The sequence below is a fragment of the Myotis yumanensis genome, unplaced genomic scaffold (assembly GCF_028538775.1).
Source record: "Myotis yumanensis isolate MYYU_CA2020_CCGP unplaced genomic scaffold, mMyoYum1.0.hap1 SCAF_2, whole genome shotgun sequence".
Lineage (NCBI taxonomy): Eukaryota > Metazoa > Chordata > Mammalia > Chiroptera > Vespertilionidae > Myotis > Myotis yumanensis.
Genome location: NW_027223753.1, coordinates 24801978 through 24826602, shown reverse-complemented (window position 1 = coordinate 24826602; position 24625 = coordinate 24801978). Strand labels below are relative to the sequence as shown.

Below are 24625 nucleotides of genomic sequence, written 5' to 3'. Positions count from 1 at the left end.
GTTTTGTTAATCCTCATCCGAGGACAATTTTCTATTGATTTTTAGAGAGTGGAAGGGAGGGAGAGAGACAGAGAGAAACATCAAAGTGAGAGAGACACATGGATTGGTTGCCTCCTGAATGCGCTCAGACCAGGGCTGGGGATAGAGCCTGCAGCCAAGGTACATGCCCTTGACCCGAATCAAACCCAGGACCCTTCAGTCTCCGAGCTGACGCTCTATCTACTGAGCCAAACCGGCTAGGGCCAAATTTGAATATGGGTAACTGTAAGAGTGTATGCCCACCTTTAGAGGGTAGATGTATACTAAAGTCTGCAACACCCTTCTTATATTCACTTAGAATAGTCACCTCTCTACAAGGTATCTGTTCCCCGTTACTCATTGTTTTTTGTCCAGGAGTGATTGATCAACAGGAAGATAGCCCTGCTTTGTTGTTAGAGGCTATTTTCTGTGTTTCTGTGTCATCCACATCTCCTGAGAGCCAAGCTCAGGGGGCAGCTAGTGCCTGGGCAGCTCTTTTGTCCTGTTGCTGAGGTGTCCTCTGTCTGCCAGGTAAAGCGGTACCAGTGCACCTTTGAGGGCTGTCCCCGCACCTACAGCACAGCAGGCAACCTGCGCACCCACCAGAAGACTCACCGAGGAGAGTACACCTTTGTCTGTAACCAGGAGGGCTGCGGCAAGGCCTTCCTCACCTCCTACAGCCTCAGGATCCACGTGCGAGTGCACACGAAGGAGAAGCCATTTGAGTGCGACGTGCAGGGCTGTGAGAAGGCGTTCAACACGCTGTACAGGTCAGCTTTCCTCCCGCTGCGCCGCCAGCTCTACCCTCGCTGTCACCATTGCACAGCTCTCCTCGCACAGCAGAGTTCCCTTTCCGGGGTTTAAAGGTTGTCTGAAAGTGATGGTACATTTGTGTTTAGATTTTATTTCTCCTGTAGTGCCAGCCTGGCCTGGGGATTTGAGTATTTGGCATAGAGTGCTATCTCCCCTGGCTCAGAACCTTGGTACTAAGGCTTCTGTCATTTTCATTCCTCTCTCACTTTGAGGAAGCGTACTTTCCTGAGAAATGGGGAGTGGTCCTCTTGTTAGCCCTTTCCCTTTTCCACCTTTGGTATCAGGAGACTTACTAGTCTTCAACATTGAGTGTAAAATAACACGTAACAAGAGCTAACATTTCTAAGGCGCCCACTGTGTGCAGGGCACTGTTCTGAGTGCTAATCCTCACAGCACTAATAAGTAAATGGAAGCCCAGCAAGGTAACTGGCTCAGGGTCTTGTAGGAGGTGGGACCAGGATTTGAGTCCCAGGCTCCAGAGTCACGCTCATACCACTATGCTATATGCTTCTCGTTGAGCAAAACATTTTGGAATATAGAATTCTGATGCACTTAATCCATTTTTTACTATTTTAAAAACATTTTTTAAAAAAAGGAAACATGTAATACTCTTTGTAATACTTTAAGCAATTAAAAAAACATTTTTAATCTTATCAAGGTTATACATTCTCAATGTTTACAGAGTAGATAGCTCTAATAGGTTTGTTACAAAAGATGTACCTCCCCATTTCTCCCCTTCACAGCAACCACTTTCTACTCCTTTAGCTTAATATTAATATTTTTATATTTACTTCCATGCTTTCAAATATTTGGCTCATATTGCTCCTTGATTTTTCCACTTTAGGATATTGACTTCCCACTATGGAAGTTAAGGATTAAGCTCTATTTCCTCCCCTCTCCCCTGCCGCCATTTCCATCACACTTGGCCCTTCCCCAAAGCCCATTCTCCCAAAGTTATTATTTTATTTCCAGTATGTATTATTTTTTATTAAATCAGTATTCAGTATTTACTTAGCCGTAAATGAAATTACTTCTCTCATAAAAGATCTTACTTGCCGTAGGCTTGTGCACTTGACCCTGGAGGCTGTTAGCTGTGTGGGAGGCTCTGTAATACATCATGACAAAGGGCCTTTCTCTGGGCTATCTTACAGGCTGAAAGCACATCAGAGGCTTCACACAGGGAAAACGTTTAACTGTGAATCGGAAGGCTGCAGTAAGTACTTCACCACACTCAGCGATCTGAGGAAGCACATTCGAACCCATACAGGAGAAAAGCCATTTCGGTAGGTCTTACTGTTTTCCATTTGTCACTGGTCAGGTTCCGGCTGGGTATCTACAACTTTTTTATGGAAAGAAACTTCCTGGCACTAGTCCTTTGGCAGAGCTCGCTCTCCCCAGGATGGCTATACCCAGTTACTGCCGAAGGGAGGGAGGGTAATGAATTCCACGGGCACCCTCACTCTGGATGATGGCTTCCTGCCTCATTCTTCCTTTTATTTTGCAAAGCATTTGTTGCAACTCACTTACGTGGTAGGATTTTTATCAGTGCTAGAGAAATGCTATGATACAGGTTCTCCTCTTGAGAAATTTAGTCTGGTAACAAAGAACCACAGGCAGCCAGACAGCATCTGAGACAGATGCCCAGAGTGCTTTGGGCACAGGGGAAGGGATACTTACCCGAGACTCGGTGGGAAGAGTAGGAAGAGACAAAAGGGGAAAGACGGGATAGGACTACTTAGGCTAGTGGTGCAAGTGTTTTATTTTTTACTTGGTTAGTGGTTTCTTCAGCATCTCTCATGTGTACACAAACAGGAGCATCCATTTTTATCTATATATATTTAAATTTATGTATTTATACACATTTATATTTAATAGATAGAAGTATAAATGTTGAAGCTTAAAGGAAAGACTTGTATCACCTTTCTCCTGTGTTCATAGCATGTAGCATGGTTCTGGGCATTCAGTAGGAATTCAAAAACAACTTAGGGATGATTATGTGACTTTTTAGTGAGATAATCAGTTCATAAGTATTCCCCCTAAATATAATAGAGATGAAAATTGCACATAAACAATGGCTTTGACTTGTCAGGAAAGATTGCTGTTATTGTCATGTTATACCTTTCCCTTCTTGAATCACTCATCTCCTCATTAGGATAGCAGGAAATTGAAAAGTCTTTAGGGACAGTCAGCTCTTACACACCAGTTAAAAGTAATTGAATTTTAAAATGACAGCTGCTTTTCTGAGTCAGGCCCCTCTAAAGCAGGAGTATTTTTTTAAAAAATATTTTATTGATTTTTTACAGAGAGGAAGGGAGAAGAATAGAGAGTTAGAAACATTGATGAGAGAGAAACATCGATCAGCTGCCTCCTGCACACCCCCTACTGGGGATGTGCCCCCAACCAAGGTACATGCCCTTGACCGGAATCGAACCTGGGACCCTTGAGTCCGCAGGCTGACGCTCTATCCACTGAGCCAAACAGGTTAGGGCAAGCAGGAGTATTTAGAGTCTCCTTGGTCACCTTCCAGATGCTGAAAGCACCTCTTTCCCTGAGGGCTGTTGAGGGGACTCCGATTTCTGTTCAGTCATATGCATTTTTTGCGATGTTAATATTGCTAACTTTTCTTGAATATTAGGTAGGACTTGAGACGATGATATGTAGTTAGAAAGTAAAATGCTTTAGAGAAGCTTTCTATTTAAAGAAATAAAATATTTGGCTTACAAGAAAATACATTCATCCATATAAATAGTTATCGAATGTCTGCTGTGTGCAAGAGTTACAGCCAGTGTCAAGAACTGCATGGACCCTGCCCTCAAAGAGTTTACAGTCTAGGGGGACAGATAACAAATGTGTACACAGGAGATAAAACAAGATTAGAAATGACAGGCGCCATAAAAGAAACTAAACCCACAGGAGGGAAAGATTACTTCTGGCTTTGGTTATCAAGATAGTAAAGGAAGAAGTAGATCTGATGTAAACTGAAGATTATAGATAATGATTTTATTCCAGTGCTATGTTTCAGGCTCCATTGTTGGTATTTCTAATCCTGCACTGGCAGTAGGTTTCCCAATGGGCTCTCATCGTCAATAGAATACTGTTAAGTAATTCATCAGAAGGCGTTTCTTGTCAGTGCTCTCAATAAGTGCCTTTTCTGTAGCACAAGAAATACTTACCCTGGGCCATCAGCTCCCTTGGATCTCAGATTTGTCATCTTTCTTTTCCAGGGGCTTGTCATTCCCATGTCTAACTCCAATTTTGTTGACTTGATCTTGCTGTTCTGAACATTTTAGTTTGAGTCTGTATTTACGAGAGATGTGAAGATAAAGGTCTATTAGCTGATGACTGCTGTTTCTTTTTGCTTAAACCACGTATATAGGTGTGATCATGATGGCTGTGGAAAAGCATTTGCAGCAAGCCACCACCTTAAAACTCACGTCCGTACACATACTGGTGAGTTTAGTTCATTTTCATTTTAATCTTCTGAGAGCCAGTAAATACCTATGTTTCTGTTGAGACCTGTAGAGCTCTGTGGAGGGAGGGAGCCTTATCAGCTTAGCCTTCCACCTATGATGCTTGACTTTCTTTCAGAGGTAAAAGGATCTAAAGGTTGGACTCAGGAATCCAACCTTAAGAAGTGAAAACAGTACCAGGATACTCAATAAAAGAACCTGGGGGGAAACTAATCTCTTTAAACTTCCCCGGAGCAGGCTGTTCTCAGTGCTTTGCTCTACACTGAGTTTTAGGATTAAGATGGTTAACATTTAATTTAGCTAATGTATAACAGCTGGTAACCTGAACCCTCATCAGAATACTTCTCTCTTTTAGGGAATAGTAGGTGTCTTAACTCAGTGAAATGACTTCATGGTCAAATTAACACTACTTGTCATTCTTGCAGGTGAACGACCCTTTTTCTGCCCCAGTAACGGCTGTGAGAAAACATTCAGCACTCAGTACAGTCTCAAAAGTCACATGAAAGGTCACGATAACAAAGGACACTTATACAATGCACTTCCAACTCACAACGGATCAGAGGTGTGCAGTGTTTTCTCTCTGGCTTTGAACTGGGCACCACAGAACAGCAACCGTTGTTTGTGTATCAAAATAAAAGGTCAAAACATCATCTCTGTGTATCTGTTAGTGAGAGAGAAGAAATCAGGGCCAAGCTCTATGTCTTGGGGATGGGGTGGTAGAAGCCAGAAATCTCACCAGACTCGGTGCTTCAGCCCTTGATTCAGCTCCCCCTCCTGTGTGTGGAAGAGGTCTTGAAACCCCAGGTCTAGAATGGCTTCCAGAGGGCCAGCCAGATGCTCCAAAAGGGTGTATTTTCCCATGCGTATCTATAAAATGGTATATCTGTACTTGAGTTTGGAACACAAATTAATACTTTACCTCACACATCCATTAATCTGTCATTGGAGAACCAGGAAGAGGCTGGGTGGGGCGGGGGGGGGGGGGGGGGGGGGGAGTCCCTTGCCCTTCTGAATTGTCTGCAGACCAAAAGTTTGACAATCACCAGTTTAAGGCACTAAACCACAGAACAAGCCTCTGCAAAGTTTTAGGCAATTTTGTCTAGTCTTTGACAAGTTCCTCCACCATATTTCCCTCTCCCAGCTCATTCCAAGAGACCCTAGGGTGAATTTCCTGTTCCTGCTGGTAATGTGGCATTGGGTACTTACCATATGTCTTTTAAACTTAGAAAGTGAGTGCTATTATTATCTTACTACTTCATAGTTAAAGAAACAAACTGACCCCCTTTTGAATAATGAGGTTCTTAAAGTATATAATATGATTTTGGTTTGGGGAGAGACAGCATACTTTAATTCTGTGGTTTGCAACTTTTAAACAACAGAGGATCCCTTTAAACAGACTCTCTCCCTGTGTTTTATTAGCAATAATAACACTTACTGATTGTTTGCTGTGTGCCGGATACTGTGCTAAGTGCTTTTTTATGTTTTATCTCACATGAGCTCTGTGAGGTCAGTCCTATTGTTATCCCCATATACTGATAAAGAAACTAGAGGCAAGGAGAAATGACTTGCCTAAGGATCCAGAGCTTGTAATTAGATTTATTATTCCAGAACCTGGTTCCCGATCCCTATGTTGTAAGAGGCAAAACTGCAGCTCTGGAGCTCATCTGTCTGAATTCAGATCTAAGCTCAGCCACTAATCGGATGACCTTAAGCAAATGGCTTCTTTGTGCCTTGGTTTCTTCTTCTGTAAAACCAGATATAAATGTTAAGATTTGAGAGTCTTTGTCTGCTAAGCTGCATTTTGAGGTCATGGATCAGTTTTCCAACTTTGGTAGCAATCCAGGGATAGTTTAACTGTTGACCACCTGTACGCATTGGAGGCCCCAGTGCACAGTGCTCGGACCTCTTCTCTGGATCACTCAGCACTGTCCAGTGGAAGGAGTCTCCTCCAGCCCCAGGCTTTAAATGCCATCTTTGAGTCCTAGATTCATATTCAGCCTGGATCTCTACCTGAACTCTAGACTTGTCCATTCAACCTCCCACTTGTCATCTCCACCCAGATGTCATCGGCTCTTCTCCAACTTGACATGCACAAACCTGTTCCTCCTGCAGGTTTCCATCTTAGTAAGTGGCACCTATTTCTCTACTGGCACGGGCCAGAAATCTTGGAGTTGTTTTATTTCTCTCATACTTCACATTTACTAGCAAAGCCCATTAGCATTACCTTGAAAACATATCTAGAATCTGACCACTCTTTCTGGGTACCTCATTCAAGCCTCTCTCCTCTTTTGCCTGGGTTATTGCAGTCACCTGCTGAGTGGTCTTCTTGGCTCTCCCACTCTGCCCTGGCACACACTTTTCTACATGTCACCGAGAGTGATCTCTCTAAACCATGGGCAGGTAATGTCTGTCCTCTCCTCAGAACTCTCCAGTAGTTCCTTGTATCGCTTAAAGTCAAAATCTTTACAGTGTGTTACAAGGCCCCCTCTCTGGCATAGTCACTTCTCTGACCTAATTTACATCTCTTCCTCTCGCTTCAGCCATGCTGTCCTCCTGTGGTTCTTTGAACCAGGGAAGCTCACGCCTGCCTCCAGGCCTTTGTACTTGCTGTATCCTCTGCTTGGAACACTTTTCCCACTTAGGCCCTCTTTCCTTCAGTATCTGCTCAAATGCCACCTTATCTAAGAGGCCTTTCCTATTCTAATAAAAGGGCAGCTCCTATCCCAGCATTCCCTTACCCCTTGCCCTCTGTAGCATTTATTATCATCTTAGATACAAATATATTTATTTGCTTGTCCCCTCCCCATACTCTAAACTCCTGCTACAATATAAGCTGTATAGTTGCAGGGACTTGCTTTTGTTCATTATTGTATCCCTGGGCCTGGAACAGTGCCTAATACATAGTAGATGCTCAGTGAATATTTGTTGAATGCATGCATGAATGGTAACATCTAATCCATTAGGTAAGCAGGGTTACCACAAATATGTGGACTGATACTGGCATTCTAGAAACCCAGAGTTCAGAGTTGGCCTAGGCAGCCGTATTTTAATAGTCAATCCTCAGTAACACTCTGAGGAAGGACCCCTGAGATGCCCTTATTGAGGACACAGTGATGTAATGGAAGGAAGAAGGACTTTCTGTTAGAAGCACTGGGTTTCTGTTCTGTGAATTAGCTGCGTGATTTTGGACAGTTCACTGCCACTCCCCATTAATTTTCTCGTTTCAAATGGAAATGGAAAATAACACTTCAAAGTTTTATATGAATAGGAAATGAGGTTATGTGAAATCACTTTGTAAATGATAAGACTAATTATACAAATACTGTTAATTTCATATTACCATGGCTTTTGTTATTCTAGAGCAGTGATGGTGAACCTATGACTCGCGTGTCAGAGGTGACATGCGAACTCATTTTTTTGGTTGATTTTTCTTTGTTAAATGGCATTTAAATATATAAAATAAGTATCAAAAATATAAATCTTTGTTTTACTATGGTTGCAAATATCAAAAAATTTCTATATGTGACACGGCACCAGAGTTAAGTTAGGGTTTTTCAAAATGCTGTCACGCCAAGCTCAAAAGGTTCGCCATCACTGGTCTAGAGCCTTAGTTGGGAGATAATTCTTAACCTCTTTACTAATCATCTTTAAGAAATGTAAGTGATTCTTCTAAGAATATCAGGATTTTAAAAAGTGAAGTAATTCACATAGTTCTTGTTTAGATGGTTTACATCTAGACATTTGGGGCATTGTAATCAGGTATTTTATTATATGATATGCTACTGTAAATCCTGATTTTTTTTGAGGGTACTCAATAAGAATTTTTTCTCTTTCACAGGATGCAAATCACTCGCTTTGTCTGAGTGACTTGAGTCTTCTGTCCACAGATTCTGAATTTCGAGAAAATTCCAATACAGTAAGTATACCTGTAATATGGGTATTAGAAAAATAAGTGCAAGAATTGAACACTCAATTTGGTGGGGAAATTGAGGGAGACCAGTTTTTGAAGTCTTCCAAATGTAGTTGTGTTCAGTTGCTTACTATTCAATGCAATAGGAACAGAGACTAAATGACTATTTAAGGTTTAGGGTTTTCTGATTTTATTTCTGTGTTGTTGTTTTTTTAATACAAGCTCTCATAGAGAGGTTGTTCTTTCTGATGCCTAATGCCTTTTGACCCAGATCACTCACTTGATAACCTCCTGGCCCCCAAATATTTCTTTATTCATTGAGCAAATATTTATCAGGTGCCTACTCCATCAGGCAGTGTACTGGTGCTGCGCTTGTAGTGGTAAAAATGTAGGTGTGGTTTGTCCTTGAGGAGCTTAAAATTAGTCCCCTATAAAGGGGAACCTGAATTCTAGTCTCCAGATTTTCTGAAACCCCGTCGGTCTGATCTGAGTCAGTCTTTTCCTTTCTTGGAGCTCCCCACACTGGGGTTTTTAAGGCAACCTCCTCTTTGGCCCCCTGCTAAAGGACAACCCTGCTACCCAGTTCACTCTGTTTGGAATTTCCCCTCCTTTCCCGTGGCTCCGTGAGTGTGCTTTACTGTGTCACCAGCACTGGTTGTTAGTATGCAATTTTTGTTGTTTTTCTTTGCTAAATAAATATAGCTTAGATTAGAGTTTCTGGTTATATACATGATATAAATAAGAAGGAATCAGTGCAATAGGAACAGAGACTAAATGACTCAGGAATGCTGTGAAAAAGTATTTCTCAAGGTGGACTCATCTGCAGCACTTCTGCCAGTGTAGGTTCTTGCTGCCACCCCAGCATTCCCCATTCCCTTACCTTGCCCAAGTCCCTGGGAGTGGCACCTGACACTGCATTTTTATATAAGCACCCAAGGTCTGGGTCTGGTCATGGCAGAGTTGCTCTTATCCGACCAACTCTGATAAGAAAACGAGATAGCCCCACCAGTGTGGCTCAGTGGTTGAGTGTCAACCTATGAACCAGGAGGTCATGCTTTAATTCCTGATCAGGGCACATGCCTGGGTTACAGGCTCCATCCCCAGTAGGGGGAGTGCAGGAGGCAGCCGATCAATGATTCCCTCTCATCATTGATATTTCTATCTCTCCCTCTCCCTTCCTCTTTGAAATAAAAAATACGTATATTTTTTAAAAGATTACTATATACCAGAGAGCAACCCAAAATAGGCAGAGGTAACACTTGGAAGAAGGGGCCACCTGAAAGATAGCAAAGGTACTTGGCTGGGTTTTCAGGCTTTTTGGCTTATCAGGGCCAGCTCGGTTGACACCAAACAAGGTGGCCAAAACTCAGTAAACACTCAGTGCTGCTGGCATGATAATCCAGAGGGCAGAGGTCAGGGCTACCAAAGCGCCTAGAAAATGAGGGGGCATAGCCTGGAAAGGAGAGAATCACAAAGGGGAGCCCCAAGTTCTTTGTGTAAACTGTGTCCAGATCTCTAGTTGACCCCTGAACTATGGCTGTGTGAGGCAGACCCTAAACAGCGCAGCTAAGGCTAAAGAAGTGGACAAAGATTGCAGCTGCTGTCCACTGCAGGGAAGACAAGTGTGTGAAGCTGGAGGACAGCCCAGTCGATGGAATATTAAAGCAAACGCTCTTCCAAGTGTCACAGAATCCGGAGTCTTTCTATAACATGTTATTTGCAATGTACAGGGTAATCGAGAATTAGTAAACCTGAGAAGAAACAGAAAACTTTTATCCTTATGCAAGAGGAAAAATAATCCTATGGAGACCCACCTCAAGGTGAACCAGACGTTAGACTTGGTGACAAACGAGGATGTGTTTTACTGATTTTTAGAAAGAAAAGAAGGGAGAGGGAGAGAGAAACATCGATGTATGAGAGAGACATTGATCGGTTGCCTCTGTATGCCCTCCCCCTGGGGATCAAACCCGTAACCTAGGTATGTGCCCTGGCTGGGAAACAAACCCGCAATCTTGCAGGCACGGACAATGTTCCAACCAACTGAGCCACACCAGCAGGACTGCAGACAAGGATTTTTAAGTAGCTCAAAGGAATATGCTTATAATGATTGAATATATAGGAAATCTCAGCAGAGAAATAGACTTTAAAAAATGTACCAACTGGAAATTCTGGAACTGAAAATTTATGTGAAATAAAATATTCACTTGGATGAGCTTAGCAGCATATTGGAAATGACAGAAGAAAGTATCAGTTAAGTTGAAAATAGGTCAGTAGAAATTAACCAATCAGAAGAAGAAAAACAAACCACAGTAAATAAACACTTCATATGATTTTTACGCATATTCATATTTCAGAGCTAATGCTCTAAAAGAAATGTCTGTATTGGGTAGCCTGGTTGACCTCTGAGCTGTGCAGCCTAAGATTTCTGGTTATAATAGCTCTTTAATCTCAGATTGTTAAATAGTTTAGGGGTTTACTCCTGGCTAGGGCTGTGACGAATGATTGAGGAGCTTTCTGGAGCCCTGGGGTCACCGGGTGAGGAATGTTGGTATGAGGGACATGAAGTGTGTACTTAGAAAAAACACTACTGCTTTCCTACTACAGTTTACATCCGCCAGAGAGGCTGCTCTATCCCTTGGGGTCACATTACATATTGTGCCCTTACTGCCCAGCATTTATCCCAGAATTGGAGATAGTCTCATTTTTAGCCTTTCAAGCTAAGGCCATAATTCCTTGAAGTCATAAGATTAATTTTGCATTGTTTTACTTTGCTTTAAAAAAAATTGATTGTTAAAATCAAATGGTAAATGAATACACCATAATTTGTTCTTTTTACTTCCCTTGGGTATCTGAGTAGTTTCTAGTTTGGGGCCATGATGAATAGTGCTGTGAACATTCTTGTGCATAATCTTTTGGAGTCATGCAGGCTCATCAGTCAACAACGTTATTGTTGATGATTTATAAACAGGAAGAACAAAAAAACAACCACAAGGAAGTTGCAAAGTTTATAGTTTAGTGGTAGTTGTTAGCCCACTATTTTTTTTTTAATTTTTTAAAAATATATGTAAAAAAGAAGGAACTCTTACCATTTGCAACAGCATGGATGGAACTGGAGAGCATTATGCTAAGTGAAACAAGCCAGTCAATGAAGGAAAAATACCACATGATCTCACTCATTCATAGATAATAAAGACCATTACAAACTTTTGAACAATAATAGATACAGAGGCAGAGCTGCCTCAAACTGATTGTCAAACTGCAGTGGGAAGGCCAGGGAGGGGTGGGGGACAGGAGGGAGGGGAGCAAGAGATCAACCGAAGGACTTGTATGCATCCATATAAGAATAACTAATGGACATAAGACACTGGGGGGTAAGGGAGGGCAGGGGTTTGACAAGGGCGGGGGGGAAAAAGGACACTTATGTAATACCCTTTGTAATACTTTTAGCGAAAAATAAAAAAAAATAAAAAATATATATATTTTATTGATTTTTTACAGAGAGGAAGGGAGAGAGATAGAGAGTTAGAAACATCGATGAGAGAGAAACATCGATCAGCCGCCTCCTGCACATCTCCCACTGGGGATGTGCCCGCAACCCAGGTACATGCCCTTGACCGGAATCGAACCTGGGACCCTTCAGTCCGCAGGCCGACGCTCTATCCACTGAGCCAAACCGGTTTCGGCAGCCCACTATTTTTCAAAATGAGTTGTACCTTGCTGTGGCCGGTGTGTCTCAGGGGATAGAGCATTGGCCTGCTCACCCAAAGGGTTGCGGGTTCCATTCCCAGTCAAGGGCACATACCTGGGTTGTAGGCTCAATTCCTGGTCCCCGTCAGGAGGCAACCAATCAATGTGTCTCTCTCACATTGACTTTCCCCTCCCTCTCTCTTTCCCTCTCTCTCTCTCCATTCTCCTTCCACTTTCTCTAAAAATCAATGGGAAATATATCCTTGGGTGAGAATTAACAAGAAATGATTGTACCTCATTATTGGGTTATAAAATAGTATTTATAATCAGCATTTTAAGGACATCAACAGAATAGAAAGTACTAGAAGACATTGTGTATAGTAAGGATAAGCTTCTATTTCTTAGACTTTCATTTCAGTTATACACATGGATATGTATATAATATGAAATATATATGTATATATATATACTCGATAATGTAAAATGTACTTCTTTGTATCACAATGAAAACTTTGAGGGCCACTGTCTTGCCTGCAATTCTCAACCCGCTGTGGATGGAAGCTGGAAGCCTCACATAGATTTCTGCCTTCATCTCTGTCATCCTGGCAATCTGATCCACTGAACTTCCCCTCTCAGCCTTCCCAATGGTGGAGTCATGCTAGAGCAGTGGTTCTCAACCTTCTGGCCCTTTAAATACAGTCCCTCATGTTGTGGTGACCCCAACCATAAAATCATTTTCGTTGCTACTTCATAACTGTAATGTTGCTACTGTTATGAATCGTCATGTAAATATCTGATATGCAAGATGGTCTTAGGCGACCCCTGTGAAAGGGTCGTTCGACCACCAAAGGGGTCGCGACCCACAGGTTGAGAACCGCTGTGCTAGAGTAATTGGCCTCTCTTGGCTCAAAAGGGCAGTTTCCTCTCTGAGGACCTCTGGATGGGTGGACTGTTCTGCTCAGCACACTGCCCAGCCCCAGAGCGATTCTCCCCCCACAAGCAGAGTTGTTGCAGAATGGCCTTAAAGTACACATTGGCACTGGGGCCACATCTGGCCTGCAGATAGGTTTTGTTTGGTTTATACAGTGTTTTTTAATGGATTTCAGTTACTTGCTTTTAATGACAAGTCAGTAGACTTCACCAAATGATCCAAATTTGGGACTGTGCTTGAGCTCTGGTATTCCCCAGCCCGCAGAACCACGTGGCAGGATTTTACTGAAGCCCAGATGACGGGCTGCGTGCTCTCTGTCACCGCCTCCCGGCCCTTGCCCCTCGCTTCACTTATTTCTAGGACTTGTCTAGACTCTTGGAGGTTGCCTTTGTCACTCTTGTCCTACAAAATGAATGAGTGGAGGTGGGTTGCAGATAAAAGAATTGGTGTTTTCCCCTCCCCTTAACTAACAGAAAGCCTGGAGGCGGTCATTTTATTTTTTAAATATATTTTTATTGCTTTCAGAGAGGAAGGGAGAGGAAGAGAGAGATAAAAACATCAATGATGAGAGAGAATCATTGATCTTCGGCCTCCTGCACATGCCTGCAACTGAGCATGTGCCCTTGACCAGAATTGAACCCAAGACCCTTCGGTCCACAGGCTGACACTCTATCCACTGAGCTAGGGCAAGGTGGTCATTTTATTTAGTGCTTGTCAAGACTCAGGTCCTCAGAGTACTGTGTTTGTTTATTTCACATTTTATCTTTATAAATGCTTCTGACCTTATTTGTAAGTTACAAAGAATCAATGTAATGACAAGAAAATGGTGCATATAAAAGGATCACTATTGCCTGTCATTCACAGTTCTTTATAGTGGTTGATTCATTACCAGGTATACATATTAGAATATTATAGATGTTATATAATGACCTTGAAAGTTATTAACAAAATATTACATGAGAAAAACAAGTTGCAGGTAATGGGTATTATTTAATCCCATTGTTATGTAGGATTTGGTCTCTTGGAGTATGGGTCAGCACACTTTTTTTGTAAAGGGCCAGATAGTAAATATATTAGACTTTGTAGAGCACACGGTCTCGTCACAACTCCTCAGCTCTGCTGTTGTAGCTGGAGCACATGAACAATGAACAGGCCTGCCTGTGTTCCAGTAAAGCATTATGGAAACAGGCATTCCGCTGCTAGTCAGCTTATCAGGTTCTGTTTTAGAGTATTTGCGGGCCCAGTGTTGCGTGTCTGAGGTTGAGGGACATAAATATCACCTGAAAAGGAAAAGTTAGAAACAAGAAGCACCTCAGAAGATCAGATGGTTCTGCTGCTCTGTGTCCCCTCATTGCGAAGAATTGCCTCCGATGCGGGTCTCACATCCTTGTCTTTGTCAGACACAGGGCCAGGACCTCAGCACACTTTCACCAGCAACCATCTTTAAGTCCATGTTCCAGAATTCAGAGGATACGGCAATTCAGGAAGATCCTCAGCAGACAGGTTTGTTATACAGTCTCTTCCTGCCCAGATCGATCTCAGCACTGGGAAGGGGATTCACACGTTGACTCTGAATGACAGGCATGTGAAAGATCACTTCAGTTTCTTTGAATGAAGTGACTTTCAGTGACGGGTTAGAAAAGTAAGGGCCTTTCAGTCAATTCCATCTTTTCCCTGCTTCCCTCAGCTAGTGTCTCCTTGAGGGTCTGCTTTTCCCTAGACCTTCAAAGAGGAGGGTCTCCTTTTCCAAAAGCTCTTGTTGGCTTTAAAAAATGAGAGGAACTGTGAGCTCTTCTGATGTGACACCCATTTGTGAGAGGGTAGGATCCACCGGCTTAGCTCAGACTGTTCGAATGAGAATCTCCCTGAAGCCTCACAGTCGTCAGAAAGCGTGCACACTGGTCATGCCAGAAAGGACGTCGAGCCCCATTTGTAGAAAAGCCTTACGACGTGTTTTTTTAAGCTAAGACCTATACTAGGTCTTCACGTTTAGAAAGTGAGGGTGATTGTGAAGCCTGGTTCTTGGACCAGAGGTGCCATTAAATGAAAAGCAGAAAGCCAGCCTGCTAGTAATGAGGGAATTGGCTCCAACAGACTTCAGCTGTCTTTCGTTTAGCTCATAGTGACTGTGTTTTTGTAGCTCATCTAAGGCTTGGGATATGTATATATGTTTCTATTTCTTTTTTTTGCCAGCTGCCTTGATTGAAAGTTTTAATGGTGATGCAGAGTCAGTCAATGATGTTCCGCCACCCACAGGAAATTCAGCATCTTTATCTCTTCCACTTGTACTGCAGCCTGGCATCTCCGAGCCACCCCAGCCTCTACTACCAGCCTCAGCACCGTCTGCTCCTCCGCCTGCTCCCTCCTTAGGACCTGGTTCCCAGCAAGCTGCATTTGGCAACCCCCCTGCTCTCTTACAACCTCCAGAAGTGCCTGTCCCCCACAGCACACAGTTTGCTGCTAATCATCAAGAGTTTCTTCCGCACCCTCAGGCACCGCAGCCCGTCGTACCAGGACTTTCTGTTGTTGCTGGGGCTTCTGCGTCAGCAGCGGCAGTGACGTCAGCCGTGGCAGCAGCGCCCCAACCACAAAGTACTACTGAACCCCTGCCAGCCATGGTCCAGACTCTACCCCTGGGTGCCAACTCTGTCCTAACTAATAATCCCACTATAACCATCACCCCGACGCCCAGCACGGCTATCCTGCAGTCCAGCCTCGTCATGGGAGAACAGAACTTACAGTGGATATTGAATGGTGCCACCAGTTCACCACAAAACCAAGAACAAATGGTAAGTATTATGTATAAGCAGGTCCAGTGGGGTGAAGTGTCCTTGCATAGGGGACATGTTCAGAGGCTTTTGCTTCAAAAAAGGAAAATGGCTGTCAGGCTCTGAAACATGTAATTGTGTCTCTCGGTCACTTTTACCAGAATCAGGTGGTGTAAACCCAGGGAATGCTGTGGTTGGTACCCACAGTAGGGCGGCAGAGAATCAGGCTTACGTTTCCCGAGCAGTGGGCACTTGAACAAATATTCCACCTGCAGCCTAATCCCGTCATCTAGGACAGGCGCGCAGTCAGCCAACTCCGGAGGCCCAAGAGCGGTTCAGGAAGCGCCTTCTGTCTCCAGGGCAGTCACCCTGAGGCGAGGGACTGATACCACCCCATCAGATGCACGTCAGAGAAATCTCTGCTCCGGAGCCCACTTAGAGCTATTTTCTGCTAAGTGTTTGGTCTCAATGATAAGGAAATGACTTCACTGTTCAATTGAATATCTCAAACAAACTACTTAGGGCTAAATAGTGAGCATTCAAATTCCATAAACGGGGTGCCAGCCACCTCTAGAGGCAACCTAGTTCCATTTTCCAATGGAAAGGTCTTTTCAATATTACGACCCAATCTGCTTCCATGTGGTTTTTATCATTTCTTTCTGAATCTGCCCGGGGGAGCTGCATGGAACTTTTCCACACAACTCATTTTCATGTATTTAAATATGGGTCTTATTTTTCCATCATTATTTTACAGTGTCACCTATAACTTAGCCAGAAGCTTTCACAGTCCTCCTAGATTTTCTTTATTTCCTTAGAGCAGCAGTTCTCAACCTGTGGGTCGCGACCCCTTTGGGGGTTGAACGACCCTTTCACAGGGGTCACCTAAGACCATTGGAAAACACATATATAATTACATATTGTTTTTGTGATTAATCACTATGCTTTAATTATGTTCAATTTGTAACAATGAAATTGGGGTTCACCACAACATGAGGAACTGTATTAAAGGATCGCGGCATTAGGAAGGTTGAGAACCACTGCCTTAGAGGAATAAAAGGCAAAGCCCTAGATCCAGAGACAAATGGCAGGGGGCGGGGGTTAGAGATCAACATAAGGACTTGTATGTATGCGTATTAGCATAACCTATGGACACAGACACTCGGGCGGTGGGGGCTTGCCCTCGGGGTGGGAGTGACGGTTGCGGGGGGAGGTTGGGGGGTCAATGGGGGGAAGAGGAGACATATGTAAAACTTTAAACAATAATAAAAAAAAAAGACAAAGCCCTTTGAAGTTAAGACTTGAAGATAGTTTAATAGGAAGTGTACTAAAGTGATTAGGGTGATTTCTGGGCATGACTTTATAATCCTACTTAGTAGTAATGTAAGTAGCTAATGTTTGCTGAGTGCTCGCCACGTGCCTAGGACTCTACATGCATCCTCTCATTACATCCTCACTGGCGTTCTTTGGTTATCATCCCCATTGTCACGGATGGGGAAACAGACTGTCAGAGGTTGACTCACTTGCCTGACCTCAACAACTACTAAGCAGCAGTTAGGACTGGAAGCAGGTGTGGCAAAGTTCAGGGCCCACCCTTGAGCAGCTGCCCTGTGCTCAGGGCCTTCACCAGGGCTGTTCTGCATGCATCTTAATCCTGGAGGGGAAAATAACTTCCCAGCCTCTTAGAAGTATTGGGGGCTGGCAGAGAGTGGAGAGCTCAGAGGGGAAGCCAGCCCTGGGGCTCCCTCTGAGATCATCAGCTGGAGAACAGCAACCTTGGAGGAGCCTTTGGGCACATGGAACCACTGGATTAGGCAGCTGGGAGGCAGCCAAGGAGTGGAGGACCAAGCTGGCTGGCTACATTGGCCACACTGAACGTCAAACAGTGGGTGACCTCATGTCAGAGCACAAACAAAACATCTCTCAGTGCAAATCCCTCTGCACTGAGCGTTCTCTCCCTCTTGGATGACCGTCACATTGGGGAGGCTTCAGCTCCTTGGAGCTCTGCCATATTCGAGTGCCATAAATGTGACTTTTTTTCTTCCAGCAGCAAGCATCTAAAGTTGAGAAGGTGTTTTTTACCACTGCGGTACCAGTAGCCAGTAGCACAGGTATGTAATTCTATGTGAGCTTTAAAAGATACTCAAATCCCTGGGCCCCTTGAGGCACAGTTTGTTGCTTTGCCCAATTTTTAAAACTTTGAAATCAAAATTGTCACATTGTATTGTTTATTTATTAGAGTATCTCATATTCTTATAACTATTGGAGGTTAGTGCACATACGGCATTAATGCCACTTTTAACATTGCCATTTTTTTGCCATTTTTTTAAAACTAGTAACAGTTCTTTCCCTTTCAGATACAGCTTTCAAATGTAGCCAAAAAAAAAGTTTGAATCACAGTTAATGCTAAAGAGGGCAGTTGTTAATTCACTGGACTCTTTCCTAATTACAGTAATGAAGAAATAGCATCTGGGTCAGAGACTGTATAGAACTAAAAGGTCCTTTTTTTCAAACTCTATGTTATGGATTAAGAAACTGAGGCCCTGAAATATTAAATGACTCCCCCAGAGTCACAAATGAGTTTGTGGCAGAGCCAGAGCACGAGTTATCAGGCCTCCTGGCTCCCACTCTGCTCTCCTGCCCCTTGGTCTCTAGAGCTCTTGAGACACACACAGCCCATCTGAGTTCAGAGTGTGCACACACTCTGGCTGTGTAGGAGGAGGTTTTACGGACGCCCGCCGTGTGTCAGAGACGGCTACAAAGATGAGTGAAATGTCCTGAAGGAGCCTCGGGTAGGCGGAGTGAACAGTCCCATACAGTGTGGACAAAGGGACAAAGATGCTAGATGTGGGAGGAATCCAGGAGCTCTGCACAGTGCCAGGCAGCTGCCTTGGGCCAGCCCTAGGTGTAAGCCTGCTGGAAACACTGCCTGGAGGCATCAGAGGGGAGAGGGGAGTGAGCTGGGCCTTCAGAGATAAGAAGAGTAAGTTCTCCAGAAGAACAGCCTGGGAGTTTAGGCCACGGGAAGCACCCATAGGCTCAGAGGTAAAAAACAAAACAAAAATAAAACATGTCAGGAAAAGGGAGGCATCCACCTCCCTGGCTGGCATGGAGGGTGCAGGGGAGAGGATGGCTGGAAATACGGGGCACATCTCGATGGTGTGCGTGGCATCCACCCTCTCCATCACCATTCCCGCCTCCATGGCACGCAGCCCTCACCTAGTCTAGATCCCCCTGTGCCCTGCAGCCACTTGAAGAGCAGTCTCTCTCACCTCTCTCACAGGGAGCTCTGTACAGCAGATTGGCCTCAGTGTTCCTGTGATCATCATCAAGCAAGAAGAGGCGTGTCAGTGTCAGTGCGCATGCCGGGACTCTGCTAAGGAGCGGGCGGCTGGCAGGAGAAAGGGCTGTTCCTCCCCACCCCCTCCAGAGCCAAGCCCCCAGCCTCCTGAGGGGCCCAGCCGGAAGCTACCACCACAGACTTTCTCCTCACCCCCTGTCCCCCTGTCATCCTCCTCCGCCATCCCCTCTTCCTGTGAGCAAAGCAGACAAGCAGGGACTCCTCCAGACCCTCAGACAGGAACGTTAAGTGCCATGGATGTGTCAGAGTTTCTGTCCCTCCCGAACCTGGACACGCCGTCCAATCTGATTCCCATTGAAGCACTACTGCAGGGGGAGGAGGAGCTGGGCCTGACCAGCAGCTTCTCCAAGTGAAAGGCCACCTGTGCTCCCCTCCGGGAAGAGAGGGCGAGCAGGAAGCACACACAGGTGTGATGTCTACCATCATGGGATTGGTAATTTGAAGGATGAAGAAATCTATTTGAAATCCTCACATTTCGGATATATTTTCTTTATTCATATCCCAGGAGCATCCATTTTAAGGAACTGATCTTTGGGAAAAAAAAAAACAACAAAACAAAAAAAAAAGCTAAGTTATAAATGAACTGTTTGGCTGCACTGTATGTCACTTTTGCTTATTGTCATGTGAACTTGGAAATTAAGGTTACTCGTATGCATAAAAATTCCAAGTGAAAGGGTGTGGTTTCCATCAATCTGATGTTGCCCATCACTTGCACTGGGGCCTTGTGGTCTGGACAGTGGAATTCAGTGTGTCAGGTGTTGCTCCTCCCTGTGCGTCTTTTGAGCCTGAGGCTGAAGCTTGCTCCAAAGGCCAGACCCTCATTCCATCAGAGAGGGAAGTGACAAAGGCAGGTCAGACAGCTGTGAGCCGGACAGAAATTGGGTGAGATGGTTTTGCTGTTTGCAGTTGTGTCAGTGGAGCTCAGAGTGACTGTGGCAGGCGTCTGCATCCAGCTGCAGCACAGATGGGCAGCTAAAAGCCTGGCCCGAAGCTGTAGGGAGGATCTGGTTCTGCGGCCCCGTGCGAGCTGTTTGCTATCTGCCAATGGCGTGTGTGCAGAGCAGGCTCTAGCAATGTGATCACAGTCTTTGCCTTCCTGGTTCTGTCTCTCAGTTGGTTGCCAGGGTTTGCAGATCACAGCGAATTTTTCTTGGGGAACATCCCTGTTTTGTCCTGGAGTGGACATGTGGGTGTATGGCCAGTTGCTGGTCGGTGCTCTGCCTTCCTTTACTGGTATTTCTCTTCCTCGGAGCAGAAGAGCTGCATTTTGCTTATCAGAAGGTGTATCGCTGAGGGAGGTTTCTTAAGGTGGCATGTAATTGGCAGGCCAGGTATCCTGGTTCCAGGTTCTAGCCAGGCTTTGGTTGCCCCTCCCATCTCCACCTCTCACCCCTCTGGATTTTGCATACAGCCTAGTACAGTGCAAAGAAGGATGTGACTTGCTCAGCTTAGTCACATGATTTCTAAACAAAAACAAAAAATAAACAAAAAACACAAAACGATGATCTTCTACTCAGGGTAAAACAAACAAAAAAATTCCCCTTCCACCAAAAAGCCTGAAATGTTGCAATAAGTTATCTCATTTGGAATGTTTCATTAAGTTGTGTTATAGGAAAGAATTGTTTTTTGATTTGTGTATAGAATTACAACCATCTATCTGCCTTTGGCTCCAAGTCATGCCTCTAAACATAAAACATAAAATACAGCCCACACTAAAATGGAAAGTTTCTCTCAACTGGCTATATCAATGTAGTCATAAGCACTCACCAAGCTCACTGAGCTCAGAAGCTGGGCATGGCCCCGCGTCTATAGACTAGGCCTCTTCCCCGCCTCGAGCAAACAGGGCTGCTCTTCTGGGTCAATGATGTCGGGCAGAAAGGAGCCATAATCTTGCCTTCCTTTTCCCACTCCCTAATGTAAAAAGAGCTGCATTTGCCACTCTCCTGTCTCTGAGCCGTGCTCACGGCCAGCCAAGACAGTATCCGGAGCAGATCATTAGGGGAGCCAGAAGCCCAGCCTTTAACAGGATGTTCAGGGACAGACTTGGACAAGAGGGCAGTGGTGGTGAACGTTGTCACTGCAATGAGAGGTGGGCTTAGCCACAAGCAGCTGCTGGCTTCTCATTCCAGGAGTCTAGGCAGGAGAATGGGTTTCCTTTTAACCTTCTGCACTCTCCTCCCCAAGAGGCTGGTGGGTTCTGGGACCACTGACCTCAGCAGAAGTTGATAAGTCAGGAGGAATCTTCTAGTACCACAGTGAGTGGGTCCTGGAAAACCAGCTGCTGAGCATGGCTTGTCCTTGGCTCTGTGGACCAGGCACCATAGGAAGCTTTGAGGTAGGACACTGTGTTTTCTCTACCTCTTCTGCGAGAGACCAGCACAATATGATCCCAAAGGTAATTGGCGTCGGAGGGCAGGAATGACCTCTTCCCACATCCCTGGAGTCACCTGGGACTCAGTTCCCTGGGAGCAGGTGGGATACGGGAGCCCAGGAAAAGCCGCTGGAAGTGTCCATGGTTTAAATGTTGCTTCTTTCTGGTAGCCAGGCCTGTGCTAACTTGTTGAGCCTCCCCAGGTCAATGGCTTGTCTGCTCTCCAAAGATTGGGGGTGATGAAGAAGCATCTTAAAATAGTGTTTAGGTTGACAGATTTTCTAGTTGCAGTATCTGCCTTCTGAGGATGATTCGAGATTACGAGGGCAACTATCAAACCCAATCAGCTTTTGGAAAATCATGAGCGTGCTTAAAATGTCAGTGAGTGGCTGCAAAGAAGAGCAGGTTTATTCCCCAGGATAGGCAGTCTTTCCTTCCTCCTCCAGCGCTCTCCCTCCCCACCTCCTCTGTAAACCTGACCTTTAGTGCCAACGACCTTGGAGAAGAGTGGGCCGCTGGCTAAAGTGGATCCAGACAGAGCCTTCATGGAGAGTGTGGTTTCCCAAACCTGGAGTGAACCAAGGGAAAGGTTAGAGAAGGTCTGCAGACTTCTACCAGGTGAAACCAAGCCTTTTTCTTCCCATGGTAACCTTAACCATTCCCACCCTGTAGATTTATACTTCCAGTTCCTGCTAGCATCTCTAGTCATACTGCTCGGATACAGGGTGCTAGTCAGCATCAGGAATTGGAATACATGGGCTCAGGAGGTGGGAGGAAACTTTGGCTGGCACCACCAAACTGCCTTAGTGAATTTGGCCCTTCCCAGGCATTGAGGGAAAGTGGCCCTGCCTTTCCTGTCGGGTCTGGTCAGCCTCATGGGGACATCACCAGTTTGGTGGCAGGAGTTAGTGTCATTTATTGAATCCCCTGCCCCCTATCCTTTTAGAAGGAGATCTTGGTACAAAGCCTAGGAGGGGCCTTCATGTGTGAAGACCTCTCTGGGTAGAAGCAAGGGACTTGTGTTTACCACCTCTGGGAGAGTCAGTAGCTTGGAGAGTGTCAAGGCAGTGGACTGATGGGGCTAATGGAGGGTGGGCGGGTTTCCTGAGAGACTTTGTATAATGCTGAATGTGTCCAGAGGGACGAGTTTGCAGAACCTCATATTGGTATATTAAAGAAATAATAAAATAAAAAGCACTTTAGGTTATTTTATCTTTAACCCAATTGCTGCAATTTCTTTTGTGTGTGTGTGTGTGTGCTTTCCACAAAGTTTTATTTTTTGCTTAGAATAAAAAGTTAAATTGAGGTGTGAAAAGAAAAGCACTTACCTTGGTGCAATATGTGTAGCTTGATGGTCGTTGTCCCATGTGGCCCTGGCCTGGCCGAATTTTCTGCTCCATCAACTCTGTACCAGGAGGCTGTCTGTAGGGAAACACTATTACGGATTCTCAGCAACTGCTCAATCTATGCAAGCCTTCCCTGTGTGCCTGAGGGCGCCCCCTCAGGCTCTCTAAAGAACTGCTGCGGGTCCTGTTTTCTGCTGACTGTTGAGGCCCTTTTGCATCACTTCTTGCACCCTTGCCATCTTTCCCCCCTTCACCATTACAAAGTGATGTCTGAAAGGAAGGAACGGGATGTTCCTAGGTAGAAACCTGGCACCTTCTAGACTTTTATATTTGTAATCACGTCCATTGTCCTTAATCTTAAAAGACTTCTCCAGAATCACCGAACCATTGATTTGTGGAACTTTCAACAATATTGCTAGACTTTTCAGTTTTCCTAATCACCAATCAGAAATATGTTTGGGGAGGTGTTAGAGGTGGGGAGGCAACATGAGCCATTTCCTTACCGCTCCCATGCTACCCCTATTGGCTCTTTAAGCAAAAAGGCCTCCAGCCTTCACTAAATCCAATAAACAAAGCTGTTATAATTTGCTTTATCAACTTTTTCCCTTCCCCCTCACTCCTCTCTTGTTTCCCCTACCACCCAATTTTATCTTCATTCTCAGGCTACTATACAATGGAAAAGTTTGAAAATACTTCAGCCAAAGCAGAAAGATTTCCATAGATCCCATATGCAAATGACATTGCTGTGACATAGATCAGAATTGTTCATTCCTTAATACTGGGAGGGAGGAGGCAAGAAAACGGAATTATGCATATTTCTGATTGGTAACCAGTTAGGCTGTTTCCTCTGGGACAGACTTGGGGAAGAGAGAAAGGGTCCTGTGTTTCTTCTCATGCCCTTTGGGGAAGCTGATGACCACTGTTTGGGCATTTCTCACTGTTAAGCCTGTTCGAGGGCTTCTCAGTCTGCACTGAAAATGCAAATTAAACTGGATCTTTATGTTAATGTGTACATAGTACAGCCTTTTTTACTGGATGCAAAGTTTAAAACCACACACTGCCCTTTTGGTGGTGTGCCTGCTGGGCCAAAAATTGGGTGATAATGTAGTGTCACTTCCTCAGCTCAATGCAGTTTCTACTCTTTTTCTTATGGGAAAGTTTTTCATAAAACCTTTTTTTCACCAAAACCCAGGGTTGTTTTTTGCAATATCCTTGTTATCCTCACGGTGGTGCCAAGTCAGAGGCCTCTCTTGCCCTCTCCCCTGTGTCCTCAGGCCTCCCCTAGGGCGATGTTTGACTCTAGTCCTTTGTTGTTTTTGGTGAATGTGGGGGCGGGGGTCAGAGTTCAAGGTGGTTGTTTCCTTTCCCTGTGAACTCCTAGTCCCAGTTTAGGGGAGGTGGCTGGAAACTTGGTTTTGCTGAATCTCTGGCTCAGATCTTCTGGCCGGAAAGGCAAGACCCACGGGAGCCTTTTTTTTGGACATACACTAGTCATTGGCTGAAGGTCTTGGTGACAGTTCTCTAAAGCCCAGTAGTTTTATTTGGATTATGTAAAGCCTATCAAATTCATTTAAGTGTGAAACATGGGAACAACAGACTTTCACTGAGCGATATGAAAACGTTACAGGTTCAGTACTTCCAAAGGAAGAAACCTCCAAACCCAAAAAAGAGTAAATATGAATTTGTATTTTTGAAGAATGTGAAATAATGGTGTTTGCTTAATTGCTCATTTTGTATAAACTTAATATTGTACTTTAAAATATCTGCTAAGAAGTGAAAATTTAACTTTTTGGAATTGAAAAAGCAATATTAAATACTAATGAGAACCTAATTAAATGCTTATTTAAATCTGGTAGTTATCTGTGGTATTTCTTCCCAACCCTGCCAGCTTTCAACCACTTCCTCCCTCCCCAGCATCAGAGTCTTAGAGATGGGACAGAAAGGAAAGGCCAG

General features: G+C 44.5%; 1 protein-coding gene across 2 annotated transcripts in view; it reads left to right on the top strand.

Moving 5' to 3' along the window:
- The window catches only part of MTF1 (metal regulatory transcription factor 1), a 44883-nt gene extending 20363 nt beyond the window's left edge, over nt 1-24520 (top strand). Inside the window, exons 3-11 of one of the 2 annotated variants that reach the window (XM_070404763.1) lie at nt 550-788; nt 1983-2114; nt 4208-4281; nt 4727-4863; nt 8140-8217; nt 14230-14332; nt 15023-15618; nt 17645-17705; nt 18878-24520. In XM_070404763.1, the coding sequence (XP_070260864.1) occupies nt 550-788; nt 1983-2114; nt 4208-4281; nt 4727-4863; nt 8140-8217; nt 14230-14332; nt 15023-15618; nt 17645-17705; nt 18878-19308 (1851 nt within the window). In that variant the 3' untranslated portion in view covers nt 19309-24520. Of the gene's footprint in view, nt 1-549; nt 789-1982; nt 2115-4207; nt 4282-4726; nt 4864-8139; nt 8218-14229; nt 14333-15022; nt 15619-17641; nt 17706-18877 lie in introns of both variants that reach the window. The other variant, XM_070404761.1, reaches the window with a different exon arrangement.
- Nucleotides 24521-24625: the final 105 nt, after the last annotated feature.